The sequence below is a fragment of the Asterias amurensis genome, chromosome 5 (assembly GCF_032118995.1).
Source record: "Asterias amurensis chromosome 5, ASM3211899v1".
Taxonomy (NCBI): domain Eukaryota; kingdom Metazoa; phylum Echinodermata; class Asteroidea; order Forcipulatida; family Asteriidae; genus Asterias; species Asterias amurensis.
In genome coordinates this window covers 14,841,538-14,857,682 of record NC_092652.1, presented here as the reverse complement: position 1 = coordinate 14,857,682, position 16,145 = coordinate 14,841,538, and the positions used below count along the sequence as shown (strand labels likewise).

Below are 16,145 nucleotides of genomic sequence, written 5' to 3'. Positions count from 1 at the left end.
AAAAACCCGCCACACACCGGGGTCGACCCAGGGAAGTTAAACGAACGCACCCAACATTTTCTGTTTTCTTCTTGAAGAGGACACTAGTTTCAACAATGTTATGTTATTGATCTTCCCTTCAACCAAGGCTTTATTAGCATTCTCTAATTTCTAGAGGATGTTTTTCCCTTCTACCAGTGCCCAATTTTTGTTTTATTTTCTTTTTTATTTTTACAATTAGTTAATTAAATCAAATTTGTTTACTATGGCAAAGATAGTGGTATTTTGAATTGTTAAATCTAGGTCTCCTTTTTAAAATGGGGGGGGGGGGGGGGGGGGCAATCGTGACAATTGCAATGCCTTCTAGGAAATCACTAGAATACAAACTTTTACACTAAAAAAACTTTTGTTCATAGTTAATCAGTTCAAGTAGGTTTACTTTTGTTTATGCTGTAGTCCCCATCTGAAGTAAGTATTGAATTATTGTAACCCCAAATGAAGAGTAATTCTTTTATCGTATGAGCCACATAATCATTTTCAAAAGTGTCGTGGTCAATTATTTATCAGTCGGGTAATCTTGATCTGTTGTCTACAATTTCTTGATCCGATGTTATTCTACTATTTCACGTTGTTTTCATTTTTACAATGATTGTTAATATTAATATTTAACAATTGCTCTAAGAAGTGTTCCAATGTAAAATAATTGCACACAAGGAGAAGGTAATTTCATTTCAAAGAAATTTCAAAGTATTATTTCTTCGTTTTTTGTAATCAAGTTTTACAGATACTGTACATCAAATTTTTAAGCTAGAGTGTACAAAAAGAATAAGAATAATAAAAAATAAAAAATCATTGCATCATGGGTTTGGGTTTGTATGTTAAACAAACACCATGTAGAGACAAATTATTTGAACTAAATAAAAGTTGAATATGAAAATTCTCACTTATTGAACAATCTGTGAAGAAAGTTTGTAATTATTCAAAGAACTATGAAAACCATATCTATGAAACAAAGCTGTTGGTTTCTTTCGTTAAAACTTACAATGGTTCAACTTAAATTCAGCTCAAATTTGGCAAAGTTTGGGTATAGAATGCATAACTTTTATAAGATTACATAGAATTTACTAACTTCTATATGATACATGTATCTAGCATGTAAATAAAGACACCGATTGATATTGGATTTACACAGATTTAATCATCAATCTTTATCGCCTTATACCCCTTGCCCCGCCACCTCCTTTAATCGTTACGTCACTGATGAGTACACAACTCTTTTTAGGTTGTAGCTCATCACCAGCTCTATATAAAAAGTCAAGCTCTATATACAAAGTCCCCATAAATAAATAAATAAATAAATAAATAATAAATAAAAAAATCAGATTTTTTCCCAAGACATGTTCTTTCATGCAAGGGTGGTTGTAAGTTGTTTCCCAGCAGAGTCAGTTACGCAGCTGGAGGCGTGATAAACAAATATGTACAGGAAATTAATACAATTAAAAGCCATTATTATGATAAAAATACAACTTAAAATCACTGGAATTCACAGATCTCCTGTACACCCTCATACAATTATTGACAAGTTAAGTTGATTTCCCAACTATCATTTTTGGTAAAGGCGCTGGACACCTTTTTTAATTTTCAAAGACCACTATGCTCAATTGTGCCTAAAATATTAACATGGACTCAATTGGTTGACAAAGTTATGAGAGAATAATAGATGAAAAATCACCCTTATCGCACAAGTTCCTTGACGAATTCAAATATTTTAGTGAGAAATTACTTATTTCTCAAATCGTCCAAACGGCTCTCCTTTCTTGTTACCATGTACTTTTATGCTAACAATATTTGGGTTAATTACCTTAGTGTCCAGGGTTTTTAACTTCAAAACATTGTTACAAAATACATAGGAACCTATAATCCAGTTACATTCCAGTTTAATACAAAATATTTCAATATAGTGTACATGAAAGCTCAATTCAAAGAATTTTAATTTGTGGCCAAGAAAACTCGGAAAATGTACATTCTTCTCACATCTTAAACTACTTGGGGTCATGAATTATCATGGCCGAACAGTTAATCTGACTGGGTAGTCAGCAGCCCTACTGTTTTGTACATGATCCAATTGTAGTCCACTATTCAAAAATAATTTAGTTGTCATAAGAAAAGTATGTTTTTTTTATAGCCTCTTTCTTTAATGGAGCTTTCCGAACTTCCTTTGTTAATGAATACGGTAGGTATTGTTAGTCAAAGAGGGTTTGTTAAAGGCAGTGGACACTTGGTAATTACCAAAAATAATTATCAGCATAAAACCTTACTTGGTAAAGAGTAATGGGCAGAGGTTGATAATATAAAGTATTGTGAGAAACTGCTCCCTCTGTTATCGAGAAAGAAGTAATTTACCACGAATTTGATTTCTAGACCTCTTGTTTAGAATATGAGGTCTTGAAATCAAGCAAAAGCACACGACTTCTTGTGACAAGGGTGTTTTTTGTTTAATAGTTTTCTCGCAAATCTGACGGCCAATTGAACTCAAATTTACACAAGTTTGTTATTTTATGCATATGTTGAGATACATCCACTGTGAAGGCTAGTCTTTGACAATTACCAATAGTGTCCACTGCTTAAGCCATTGGACCCTTTCGGTAAACAGTGTTGTCCAATGCCCACACTTTGTGTACCACAACTTCTATATCAAATAACAAACCTGTGAAAATTTAGGCTCAATCGGAGTCGGGATAAAACAACGGAAAAACCTCGTTTCGCCGGGTCATGACATGTTTTTAAAATAAATCCATAATTCTCGTTAAGCAGAATCTATATTGTTTTGCTGTTTTCTCAAAAAGTAAAGTATTTCATGGAATAATATTTCAAGAGAAGTCTTTCACCATTGCCTTCTGTAAACCCTGTAAGTTATTTGTAAATCTGTGAACTTTTATTTTTTTTCTGAACCGAAAGGGTCCAATGGCTTTAATGTAACTCTGTGGATGGAGGGAAAGTCTAAAAGTGCATGGCTGCATCTGTTTCTTGATATGCCTCCTTTAATAATTTTATTGTTTCTTTACGCAATCTATTTCTACTGTCAAGTTCAAAACGAAGAAGAACCATGTGTTGGATGAGATAATAGTCTAAATAGGGTTCATTGGTATCAGAAACAGATGGTCGCCAGGCACTATTGTAGTTTCCCTCCATCCACTGGACTTCTATAGGTGTGTCCATCCTCCGCACGATAGCAATGAACGGTCTCCCTTGCTTCTGTTCAAGATAGATTGCTACAAGGTCCCCGACTTCAAGGTCGTCCTATTTATACAAATCATAAAAATAAATTCAAATAAATATCCCACACAGTAAATGCACGTAAACACAACCCAATATGCAACAAACGTTTTTTTTTGCTCGGGGGGCCTTTCTCGCACAGCCACAACCCTGCCGGTTATTAACGGCTGTTTAAAGCAATCGCACAACTTCGGTCAACAGTATTGTCCAAAGGCCCCCACTCCACATAAAAAATAACTAACATGAGAATTTAGGCTCAATCGGTCATCAGAGCGATAGAAAATAATTGAAAAACCCACCCTTGTTTGCGCAGGTTCACTGTTTCTTGACATATGTTTAAAATAAATCTGTTATCCTTGAAATCGAGAATTGATATTAATGTTTGAATGTTTTCTCAAAAAGTAAAGCATTTCATGGAATAATATTTCAAGTGTCCAATGGTTTTAAAGGCACATGTTGCCTTGGATCTGGGGAGTTGGTCTTTGAAAAGCATTTCTCAGGAAGTAATATTTTCAGGGAAGCTTTCTACTATTATTAACTTCAAGCTGTGTAAGTCTATTGTAAATCTGTGGACATTGTGTTTTGTGTTAAAAAAGAACAAACATCATTTGATCAAAAACTTGTTCTTCAAGCTTATCACCCAAAAATAGCACAGATCATCTGTTAAACAAAGTAGCACAGTCTCTCCTATAATACAATGCTCTTAAGTCTCTTACTTTGGATTGACTTGTTCTGGCTTGGGGGGGTAGACTGGACGACAATGGTGAATTTGATCGCGGCAATGAAGTGGTGCCTTGTTCCTGTAACAAAAGATGCCAAAAGAATGTAATCAAAATGGTAACATACGTGTTATTTTGTCTTCTATTTTGAAATGTTGTTTCCATAGACCGATGCAGAGGGCCTACAGCTTGTAGGGTGGAATACCTGTCTCTTTTCATAAGTTTCAAGAGATAAACGAAATTGACTCCATGAACCTATTCAGGCTTTTTATATTGTGATGAAATTAAAAATATCAATATAAACCACAAGAGAACCTGACTGGGTAAGTTTACCCAGTCAGTTTCCCTTGTGGTTTATATTGATACCTGAAACAAAAAGTCGCATCCCCTTAAGGTGATCCCCTAGCTGCCGCTTCCCAGGTTGTATTGTAATTTGGGTATGATCCCTGGCTACACGGCAGTTAACGGTTGTATGGCTTCTGACTGGCACCCCCAAACAAAGACATTGACAAAATAGGGACACCGCCAATATAGGGCTAGATAGCTCAGTTGGTAGAGCGCCGGCACGTTAATCCGTAGGTCGTTGGTTCGAATCCCACTCTAGTCAATTCTTTGTCCAACCCCAGAAATTAAAAATAATCATACCTTTCCCAACTTGCTGTGTGTTGCTCTCTTCTAAAAAATGCAAAGTGAAAAATAAATGTTAAGAAATGCGTTTGTACTTTAATAATTAATAAACAGTCTTTGTATAGCGCTTTTCACACCCGAAGAGCGTCTCGAAGCACTTCCAATATTATTACCCCTGGTCATTGGGCATCAATTCGTTCCATTAACTAGACCTCAGCTCCCTGGGAGTAAATATACAGGCTTGAAACTTTCTTTACATGTACACCTCGGTTTGTTTGTCTGTTAGACACATTTTGCTCTCCTTGTCTGACATTTAATGTTTTCTTATAAAGGTTGTACATGATTGAATACCATTTTGAACATCTCACTGGATCAAAATTTAGATTGTCAGGATTACCACACAAACAGCACAAAGAAAAGGAGTAACCATAAATCTAAATATGAATGGTAAACTTGCGGGAACTTGCGGGTACAACCGCAAGTTTACTATTCGCATTTAGATTTATAGTTCCACACCATACAAAGCTTCAAACACCATTTTGTACAAAAAAAGTTTACTTCAAAATCACTTACTTTTGACTGCCCCTTTATTTTTTGAGTTCCGCTTTGGATTGTTCTGACGCGGTCCTGAAAAAAAAAAATACACAAAAAAATTAATTTTATTTTGTCTTCAATTTTTACTTGTTTACAGAAAGACTTAACGCAGAAGGAGGGCATACATACAATAGGCTACTGTTTGACTCAATTATTTGTTTGTTAAAGTTTGTTGATGCCCCGGAAGCTTGCACATGATAAGTTTTATTTGAAGCTTTACATGGTGTGGAGAAATCAGAAGAAACTATAAATAAATAGTTTAGTCCAATTGGATTGCAAAGTTTTTCTTCAGGATTATCACCCAAAAATAGCACAGATCATCTGTTAAACAAAGTAGCACAGTCTCTCCTATAATACAATGCTCTTAAGTCTCTTACTTTGGATTGACTTGTTCTGGCTTGGGGGGGTAGACTGGACGACAATGGTGAATTTGATCGCGGCAATGAAGTGGTGCCTTGTTCCTGTAACAAAAGATGCCAAAAGAATGTAATCAAAATGGTAACATACGTGTTATTTTGTCTTCTATTTTGAAATGTTGTTTCCATAGACCGATGCAGAGGGCCTACAGCTTGTAGGGTGGAATACCTGTCTCTTTTCATAAGTTTCAAGAGATAAACGAAATTGACTCCATGAACCTATTCAGGCTTTTTATATTGTGATGAAATTAAAAATATCAATATAAACCACAAGAGAACCTGACTGGGTAAGTTTACCCAGTCAGTTTCCCTTGTGGTTTATATTGATACCTGAAACAAAAAGTCGCATCCCCTTAAGGTGATCCCCTAGCTGCCGCTTCCCAGGTTGTATTGTAATTTGGGTATGATCCCTGGCTACACAGCAGTTAACGGTTGTATGGCTTCTGACTGGCACCCCCAAACAAAGACATTGACAAAATAGGGACACCGCCAATATAGGGCTAGATAGCTCAGTTGGTAGAGCGCCGGCACGTTAATCCGTAGGTCGTTGGTTCGAATCCCACTCTAGTCAATTCTTTGTCCAACCCCAGAAATTAAAAATAATCATACCTTTCCCAACTTGCTGTGTGTTGCTCTCTTCTAAAAAATGCAAAGTGAAAAATAAATGTTAAGAAATGCGTTTGTACTTTAATAATTAATAAACAGTCTTTGTATAGCGCTTTTCACACCCGAAGAGCGTCTCGAAGCACTTCCAATATTATTACCCCTGGTCATTGGGCATCAATTCGTTCCATTAACTAGACCTCAGCTCCCTGGGAGTAAATATACAGGCTTGAAACTTTCTTTACATGTACACCTCGGTTTGTTTGTCTGTTAGACACATTTTGCTCTCCTTGTCTGACATTTAATGTTTTCTTATAAAGGTTGTACATGATTGAATACCATTTTGAACATCTCACTGGATCAAAATTTAGATTGTCAGGATTACCACACAAACAGCATAAAGAAAAGGAGTAACCATAAATCTAAATATGAATGGTAAACTTGCGGGAACTTGCGGGTACAACCGCAAGTTTACTATTCGCATTTAGATTTATAGTTCCACACCATACAAAGCTTCAAACACCATTTTGTACAAAAAAAGTTTACTTCAAAATCACTTACTTTTGACTGCCCCTTTATTTTTTGAGTTCCGCTTTGGATTGTTCTGACGCGGTCCTGAAAAAAAAAAATACACAAAAAAATTAATTTTATTTTGTCTTCAATTTTTACTTGTTTACAGAAAGACTTAACGCAGAAGGAGGGCATACATACAATAGGCTACTGTTTGACTCAATTATTTGTTTGTTAAAGTTTGTTGATGCCCCGGAAGCTTGCACATGATAAGTTTTATTTGAAGCTTTACATGGTGTGGAGAAATCAGAAGAAACTATAAATAAATAGTTTAGTCCAATTGGATTGCAAAGTTTTTCTTCAGGATTATCACCCAAAAATAGCACAGATCATCTGTTAAACAAAGTAGCACAGTCTCTCCTATAATACAATGCTCTTAAGTCTCTTACTTTGGATTGACTTGTTCTGGCTTGGGGGGGTAGACTGGACGACAATGGTGAATTTGATCGCGGCAATGAAGTGGTGCCTTGTTCCTGTAACAAAAGATGCCAAAAGAATGTAATCAAAATGGTAACATACGTGTTATTTTGTCTTCTATTTTGAAATGTTGTTTCCACAGACCGATGCAGAGGGCCTACAGCTTGTAGGGTGGAATACCTGTCTCTTTTCATAAGTTTCAAGAGATAAACGAAATTGACTCCATGAACCTATTCAGGCTTTTTATATTGTGATGAAATTAAAAATATCAATATAAACCACAAGAGAACCTGACTGGGTAAGTTTACCCAGTCAGTTTCCCTTGTGGTTTATATTGATACCTGAAACAAAAAGTCGCATCCCCTTAAGGTGATCCCCTAGCTGCCGCTTCCCAGGTTGTATTGTAATTTGGGTATGATCCCTGGCTACACGGCAGTTAACGGTTGTATGGCTTCTGACTGGCACTCCCAAACAAAGACATTGACAAAATAGGGACACCGCCAATATAGGGCTAGATAGCTCAGTTGGTAGAGCGCCGGCACGTTAATCCGTAGGTCGTTGGTTCGAATCCCACTCTAGTCAATTCTTTGTCCAACCCCAGAAATTAAAAATAATCATACCTTTCCCAACTTGCTGTGTGTTGCTCTCTTCTGAAAAATGCAAAGTGAAAAATAAATGTTAAGAAATGCGTTTGTACTTTAATAATTAATAAACAGTCTTTGTATAGCGCTTTTCACACCCGAAGAGCGTCTCGAAGCACTTCCAATATTATTACCCCTGGTCATTGGGCATCAATTCGTTCCATTAACTAGACCTCAGCTCCCTGGGAGTAAATATACAGGCTTGAAACTTTCTTTACATGTACACCTCGGTTTGTTTGTCTGTTAGACACATTTTGCTCTCCTTGTCTGACATTTAATGTTTTCTTATAAAGGTTGTACATGATTGAATACCATTTTGATCATCTCACTGGATCAAAATTTAGATTGTCAGGATTACCACACAAACAGCACAAAGAAAAGGAGTAACAATAAATCTAAATATGAATGGTAAACTTGCGGGAACTTGCGGGTACAACCGCAAGTTTACTATTCGCATTTAGATTTATAGTTCCACACCATACAAAGCTTCAAACACCATTTTGTACAAAAAAAGTTTACTTCAAAATCACTTACTTTTGACTGCCCCTTTATTTTTTGAGTTCCGCTTTGGATTGTTCTGACGCGGTCCTGAAAAAAAAAAATACACAAAAAAATTAATTTTATTTTGTCTTCAATTTTTACTTGTTTACAGAAAGACTTAACGCAGAAGGAGGGCATACATACAATAGGCTACTGTTTGACTCAATTATTTGTTTGTTAAAGTTTGTTGATGCCCCGGAAGCTTGCACATGATAAGTTTTATTTGAAGCTTTACATGGTGTGGAGAAATCAGAAGAAACTATAAATAAATAGTTTAGTCCAATTGGATTGCAAAGTTTTTCTTCAGGATTATCACCCAAAAATAGCACAGATCATCTGTTAAACAAAGTAGCACAGTCTCTCCTATAATACAATGCTCTTAAGTCTCTTACTTTGGATTGACTTGTTCTGGCTTGGGGGGGTAGACTGGACGACAATGGTGAATTTGATCGCGGCAATGAAGTGGTGCCTTGTTCCTGTAACAAAAGATGCCAAAAGAATGTAATCAAAATGGTAACATACATGTTATTTTGTCTTCTATTTTGAAATGTTGTTTCCATAGACCGATGCAGAGGGCCTACAGCTTGTAGGGTGGAATACCTGTCTCTTTTCATAAGTTTCAAGAGATAAACGAAATTGACTCCATGAACCTATTCAGGCTTTTTATATTGTGATGAAATTAAAAATATCAATATAAACCACAAGAGAACCTGACTGGGTAAGTTTACCCAGTCAGTTTCCCTTGTGGTTTATATTGATACCTGAAACAAAAAGTCGCATCCCCTTAAGGTGATCCCCTAGCTGCCGCTTCCCAGGTTGTATTGTAATTTGGGTATGATCCCTGGCTACACGGCAGTTAACGGTTGTATGGCTTCTGACTGGCACCCCCAAACAAAGACATTGACAAAATAGGGACACCGCCAATATAGGGCTAGATAGCTCAGTTGGTAGAGCGCCGGCACGTTAATCCGTAGGTCGTTGGTTCGAATCCCACTCTAGTCAATTCTTTGTCCAACCCCAGAAATTAAAAATAATCATACCTTTCCCAACTTGCTGTGTGTTGCTCTCTTCTGAAAAATGCAAAGTGAAAAATAAATGTTAAGAAATGCGTTTGTACTTTAATAATTAATAAACAGTCTTTGTATAGCGCTTTTCACACCCGAAGAGCGTCTCGAAGCACTTCCAATATTATTACCCCTGGTCATTGGGCATCAATTCGTTCCATTAACTAGACCTCAGCTCCCTGGGAGTAAATATACAGGCTTGAAACTTTCTTTACATGTACACCTCGGTTTGTTTGTCTGATGGACACATTTTGCTCTCCTTGTCTGACAATTAATGTTTTCTTATAAAGGTTGTACATGATTGAATACCATTTTGATCATCTCACTGGATCAAAATTTAGATTGTCAGGATTACCACACAAACAGCACAAAGAAAAGGAGTAACAATAAATCTAAATATGAATGGTAAACTTGCGGGAACTTGCGGGTACAACCGCAAGTTTACTATTCGCATTTAGATTTATAGTTCCACACCATACAAAGCTTCAAACACCATTTTGTACAAAAAAAGTTTACTTCAAAATCACTTACTTTTGACTGCCCCTTTATTTTTTGAGTTCCGCTTTGGATTGTTCTGACGCGGTCCTGAAAAAAAAAAATACACAAAAAAATTAATTTTATTTTGTCTTCAATTTTTACTTGTTTACAGAAAGACTTAACGCAGAAGGAGGGCATACATACAATAGGCTACTGTTTGACCCAATTATTTGTTTGTTAAAGTTTGTTGATGCCCCGGAAGCTTGCACATGATAAGTTTTATTTGAAGCTTTGCATGGTGTGGAGAAATCAGAAGAAACTATCAATAAATAGTTAGTCCAATTGGATTGCAAAGTTTTTCTTCAGGATTATCACCCCAAAATAGCACAGATCATCTGTTAAACAAAGTAGCACAGTCTCTCCTATAATACAATGCTCTTAAGTCTCTTACTTTGGATTGACTTGTTCTGGCTTTTGGGGGGTGACTAGATGACAATGGTGAATTTGATCGCGGCAATGAAGTGGTGCCTTGTTCCTGTAACAAAAGATGCCAAAAGAATGTAATCAAAATGGTAACATACGTGTTATTTTGTCTTCTATTTTGAAATGTTGTTTCCATGGACCGATGCAGAGGGCCTACAGTTTTTAGGGTGGAAGTCCTGTCTCTTTTCATTAGTTTCAAGAAATAAACAAAATTGATTCCATGAAGATTAACATTTATCAATAATGACAATAATAATTTACAGTGACATGACGTTTAACTTTTCCTACAATGTACTGTGCATCTTTTATATTATACCTTCCCACCATTTCCAATGTAACCAGAAAATGATGATGATAAACAGATAGAAGTGCAGAAAATTTTCTCTTACTTACTCTTTGGGGGAAAAGCCTCCTCTGCGCCTGGAGGAAAAGTGAATTTTAACATAGTGAGTTCAACACATACATTCATAAAATTAAATCTTGTTTTGACCCTGACCTATGCCGATTGCATGTAGCTTAGAGTAGACTGGGTGAAAGATATATATTTAATTTAGGTACAATCAAGAAAACTTACAGCTCTGTGTGATTCTCCAGAGGTCGAGGCACCAGCATTTATCTTAACAGACAAAAAAGGCAATTGCAATGTTTATTTTATTAAATAACCCTACCATGAGTTTGACCAAAAAAATTCATTTTTTTGCATGAGACTATAGTTTACTGGGCTTAGGAAAATCTGAATTAGCCTTTGTAAATAAAGCTTATTCCACAAAGCCCAACACCTTTCAGAGGGTCTATGTATAAGTTGGGAAAAAACAATCAGAAAAAAAAAAACATTATTTGCTAATAATCTCGGACTTAACCTCTTTTGCACCATTTTTTCTGCTCCTCTTTAAAAAAAGAAAGAAAAGAAAGTATGCCTTTTGATGATTGATTTACGCACGCTAATAACAACCCAAAACCTACAATCAAATAGGGGTTGGGTGGAAACGACTGCTTGGATCAGCCAGGCGTTGCTATAAGAAGCATTGAAATAATTTCCTTCAAAAACACACCAGCATAAAGTTTAATCTTGGTCCACTGCAGTTTATATCTTCTTGTTTGTACACAAAGCAATGGCACAGCCCTGGCCACCATGTGTGGAATCCATCACTACATGACCACCGGGTTAGCATGGCCATTTAACTTGGGCAGTTTGTTTCACGAAGGTATGAAGTTGGATTACCAGGAAGCCTGATATTTTTCAATTATTATTATTAATTAAGTTAGGCAAAAAAACGCAAGTAAGGGCAGTGAAACAAAGTGGCACTGTCTTGAAGGAGGGTTAAAAAGTATAGCATCACAACACTAATAGCATTGAATGTTTTTTTGTATCTACTCACACTTTGACCCTGCAAGTCCATACTCTGTATGAGATCATATGCAGCAACTGATGACGACGCAGATGAAGCCGCCTTATAGTAGGTGCTCTGCGTCGACATCCCATGCTGCATATGATCTGCAAGAACCAACCTGTCTCGTTCTTCGAATTCTCGCCATGACTGAAAGTATAAATGAAACATTGTGAGCTTGTACAGTGGATTTTTTTTAATTTAATTTTTAACTGTGTGTTACAGGCAACAAGAGAACATACTTAGCATCTGCATAATGAAGTAATGGGCATGCCTTGTTTTTACATTTTATCATCATAGTCTCGGTATTTCTGAGTAAGGCTCTTTAGGTCTCAGAAATCACTTTTTGAACAACAATCTTTCTGAAAGTTTTATGTACTCATCTTCTACGAGTACCTTGTTGGTAGACACATGTGCTATATAATATAAGACTTCCAAAATGATTGTTAGTCTCAAGTTTTTGTTGTGCTGGCTGGGTTTCATGTAATTTTTCAAAATCGATAGTGGTAGAGTGTAATTAATTATTGAAGATTGATTCGTTCAACAATTTTTAGATTAATTTATAGATATTACCTTCGTCGCAATAGTCTTTCTAATCACAGTGGGCGTCATTATCCTCCTGACCCCAGTGACAAGAAACCAATGCCTGCCCAGATCTTGCGCCACCCGAACAGGTTTAACCTTACTGGTGACGAAGAGCGGGCAGGCTGGCTTGATGGAGTCAGGAGTAGACGGTCGGATTTTATCCGCATAAAGTTGGAGGTGGCCCAGCATTTCTGTGTTCACCACAACTGGTGCTGGGCCAGCCACGTCCGCCGTCTTGTGTTGTTTGACCTATTGTAATGTATAAAGTAAACAAACAATTGCTAAAAGATTCGCAAACATATTGTGCAATCAAATGTGACCCGCTCTGTGAAATTGAGTCAGATATTGACCATTACAAGAATTGAATTATATGCATGGCTGGAAAGAACACAACAGCAGCAGTAATTTAGTATATGTCTAAGCTTTGGGTGTATTTCATTGCTGAGTTACTCCCGTTTGAAATTAGCCACTACACCATTTTTTTTTTTGTGAAAAACGAATTACAAACAAAGTGATATTTGAAACTACCATTTCGCGCAAAAGGATACAAATTGGACATAAGTACGATCATAAAATTGTTGTATTCATAGCTTTAATGCCTAAAAGTAAGTGTTTCAAAGGTTAACCATGCAAGATCTTAAAAAATGAAAATAAAATTATTTTTTTATTTTCTATATATACCACATTCCATAAGTTAATGATGCATTGGGCGACATCTGACTAATTTGGTCTATGCTTACACGTGTGTAAAAAATCTGATGTCCTGCCGAATTATAAACTTAAAAACATCTTAATAGACAGACACTTGTATTTTAAAGTAACATTGATTTGTACAACATTACATCAAAAGCTTCATGTCATGTTAAAGGCAGTGGACACTATTGGTAATTGTCAAAGACTAGCCTTCACAGTTGGTGTATCTCAACATATGCCAAAAATAACAAACCTGTATAAATTTGAGCTCAATTGGTCATCAAACTTGCAAATAATAATGAAAGAAAAAATACCCTTGTCACACGAAGTTGTGTGCGTTTGGATAGTTGATTTCGAGACCTCAAGTTCTAAACTTAAGGTCTCGTAATCAAATTCGTGGAAAATTACTTCTTTCTCCAAAACTATGGCACTTCAGAGGGAGCCGTTTCTCACAATGTTTTATACCACCAACCTCTCCCCATTACTCGTCACCAAGAAAGGTTTCATGCGAATAATTATTTTGAGTAACTACCAATATTGTCCACTGCCTTTAACAATGACAAGAGAAGACTGAAGCAGAAGAAAACAAAAGAAGCAAAATTAACAAAAATAAAATAAAATAACAAAAACAAACGGCCATTAACTTAGCTTACACCAAATGAACCAAGAACAAAAATTAAAGAACTCAACACATTTAAAACACATGATTGTACAGATAACATATCAAACTGTTCACATGTAGAAAGGCAATGTTCAGCTACATAATAATAAGAGAGATGTACTTACAATGATCACCCAACGATTACTTCCTTCGGCCTTGGCTGCTTCGAACTCCTGAAACTGCATGTTGGCAACTACTCCTGCCCTACCTCCGTTGGACAGGAGTAGTGCCAACATTAAGTACGTTCTGAAGTACGTCGCATCTTTTTCAGATAGATCTTTTCCAGCATTTAGTTGGTCTGTAAAAAACGTAATCAGTACCTTCAATCAACCAAAACATTGAACCACATGCAACTTTCTTATTGAAAAAAAAAAAAAAAAATGGAAAACGGCGCATCACACTTAACTTTTGAACAATGTTTTTAAGTTTTCTATGACAGTGTTTTCAAAAGAAACAGAGTATAAAGCCAACTGAAACTTAAGATCTTATTGAAAAAGAAGATCAGCAACCAAAAGGACCTGTGGCATAATAAACAAATTTAGTGGAAGGGAGGATGAGGCTGGTTTGACAACAAGAAATCGTAAACACATAGATTTTGTTATAATTATTGTGTCACCTCGAACTTCAACTAACTATCAAAGAAATACAAATTTCCACAAAGGAGTTTTGCTCCGTTTGTTAATATATTAACCTTACCTAGAATGTGCTGCGTATTGCCTTTGCAAGCTTCATGGTACGTATCAAGTTCTTCTTGGCTGAGAATTATTTCTACAAAAGAAAGTTAAAAATACGGTTGTTTGTGTCACTTCAATATAATGTTGTATTTTCAGTATACTTACCAGGTCCTACTATTTGCCGTCAACTTGCCGTCAACTCATTTAAGCCGTCAACTCGCCGTCAACTCCTCCAATATACATTTAAAATCCACAAAAGAAGCATAGAACTGTAAAATTGTTACAGAAACAATGCATTGATGTAATCAGATGATTAAAAAAAGACAATTTTTATCAGTACTATGATGATAACATTAGTACAAATCGAATCAAAGTACCTGATATTTTGGATCTCACAGTTGATTGTCTGCGCTTTACCAGTTTTTTCAAATGCTTGAGCATGTATTCAATGCATCTCTTTGCATTGCTTAGGTACTTTTCTGAGATGACCAGAGCCTTCCTCTCAGAGGGGTTTAAATCAAGGTACACTATGAGTTTAAGCAAACTTGAACCATAGTGTTTGATTGTCCCCGGCTGCAGGGATGAGGTACGTAGCCTATCCATGGTCCTGTAGGAGAAGAAATCAATTATTATCAATACTCCTAATGATCAAGAAATGTGTCTACAAAATAGTTCTTGGTGAAGTGAGAAAACATTGATTATTGTGCACCCGACATCAAGTCATGAATATTCATAAGGGGACGCCATGTTACGCTGTATAAAACAATGATCTTGTGTACGTGTACATGGTAAATATAAATATGTATAAAGTATGTATGGATTTATATAAGTAAGATCAATTTTCAAACAAAGTACATGTAATATACATTTTGCGACCTTTGAAAACTTTGCATTTTAGACTTATACAGAAGGTGGGAGTATCTACTGAGATGATACTGTCATAAAAGGGCGCCATTAATAGCCCAACAAGGTGGGCTAAACGAAATGCTGCTTGCCAAAATTATTAAGAAGCATCTGAAATATGGACTAACTGAAAGAGTGGACTGGTGAATTGACAAACTACTGACCACGAAAGTTAATAAATCGGCGCATACCGGCGCTTTATTAAGTGTCCATTATTATTATTATTATTATTATTGTTATTGTTATTGTTATTGTTATTGTTATTGTTATTGTTATTGTTATTGTTATTGTTATTGTTATTGTTATTGTTATTGTTATTGTTATTGTTATTGTTATTGTTATTGTTATTGTTATTGTTATTGTTATTGTTATTGTTATTGTTATTGTTATTGTTATTGTTATTGTTATTGTTATTGTTATTGTTATTGTTATTGTTATTGTTATTGTTATTGTTATTGTTATTGTTATTGTTATTGTTATTGTTATTGTTATTGTTATTGTTATTGTTATTGTTATTGTTATTGTTATTGTTATTGTTATTGTTATTGTTATTGTTATTGTTATTGTTATTGTTATTGTTATTGTTATTGTTATTGTTATTGTTATTGTTATTGTTATTGTTATTGTTATTGTTATTGTTATTGTTATTGTTATTGTTATTGTTATTGTTATTGTTATTGTTATTGTTATTGTTATTGTTATTGTTATTGTTATTGTTATTGTTATTGTTATTGTTATTGTTATTGTTATTGTTATTGTTATTGTTATTGTTATTGTTATTGTTATTGTTATTGTTATTGTTATTGTTATTGTTATTGTTATTGTTATTGTTATT

At 35.4% G+C, this 16,145-nt stretch overlaps 1 protein-coding gene across 1 annotated transcript in view; it reads right to left on the bottom strand.

The window, feature by feature from the left end:
- Positions 1-845: 845 nt before the first annotated feature.
- The window catches only part of LOC139937276 (uncharacterized), a 31,859-nt gene continuing 16,559 nt past the window's right edge, over positions 846-16,145 (bottom strand). The window contains exons 9-29 of the mRNA XM_071932377.1: positions 14,785-15,014; positions 14,430-14,501; positions 13,859-14,031; positions 12,368-12,628; positions 11,786-11,944; positions 10,981-11,022; positions 10,800-10,826; positions 10,375-10,458; positions 9,978-10,031; positions 9,423-9,452; positions 8,775-8,858; positions 8,377-8,430; positions 7,822-7,851; positions 7,174-7,257; positions 6,776-6,829; positions 6,221-6,250; positions 5,573-5,656; positions 5,175-5,228; positions 4,620-4,649; positions 3,972-4,055; positions 846-3,279 (exon numbers count right to left, since the gene is read on the bottom strand). Coding sequence (XP_071788478.1) covers positions 2,980-3,279; positions 3,972-4,055; positions 4,620-4,649; positions 5,175-5,228; positions 5,573-5,656; positions 6,221-6,250; positions 6,776-6,829; positions 7,174-7,257; positions 7,822-7,851; positions 8,377-8,430; positions 8,775-8,858; positions 9,423-9,452; positions 9,978-10,031; positions 10,375-10,458; positions 10,800-10,826; positions 10,981-11,022; positions 11,786-11,944; positions 12,368-12,628; positions 13,859-14,031; positions 14,430-14,501; positions 14,785-15,014 — 2,020 coding nt within the window. The 3' untranslated portion in view covers positions 846-2,979. The remainder of the gene's footprint in view (positions 3,280-3,971; positions 4,056-4,619; positions 4,650-5,174; positions 5,229-5,572; positions 5,657-6,220; positions 6,251-6,775; positions 6,830-7,173; positions 7,258-7,821; positions 7,852-8,376; positions 8,431-8,774; positions 8,859-9,422; positions 9,453-9,977; positions 10,032-10,374; positions 10,459-10,799; positions 10,827-10,980; positions 11,023-11,785; positions 11,945-12,367; positions 12,629-13,858; positions 14,032-14,429; positions 14,502-14,784; positions 15,015-16,145) is intronic.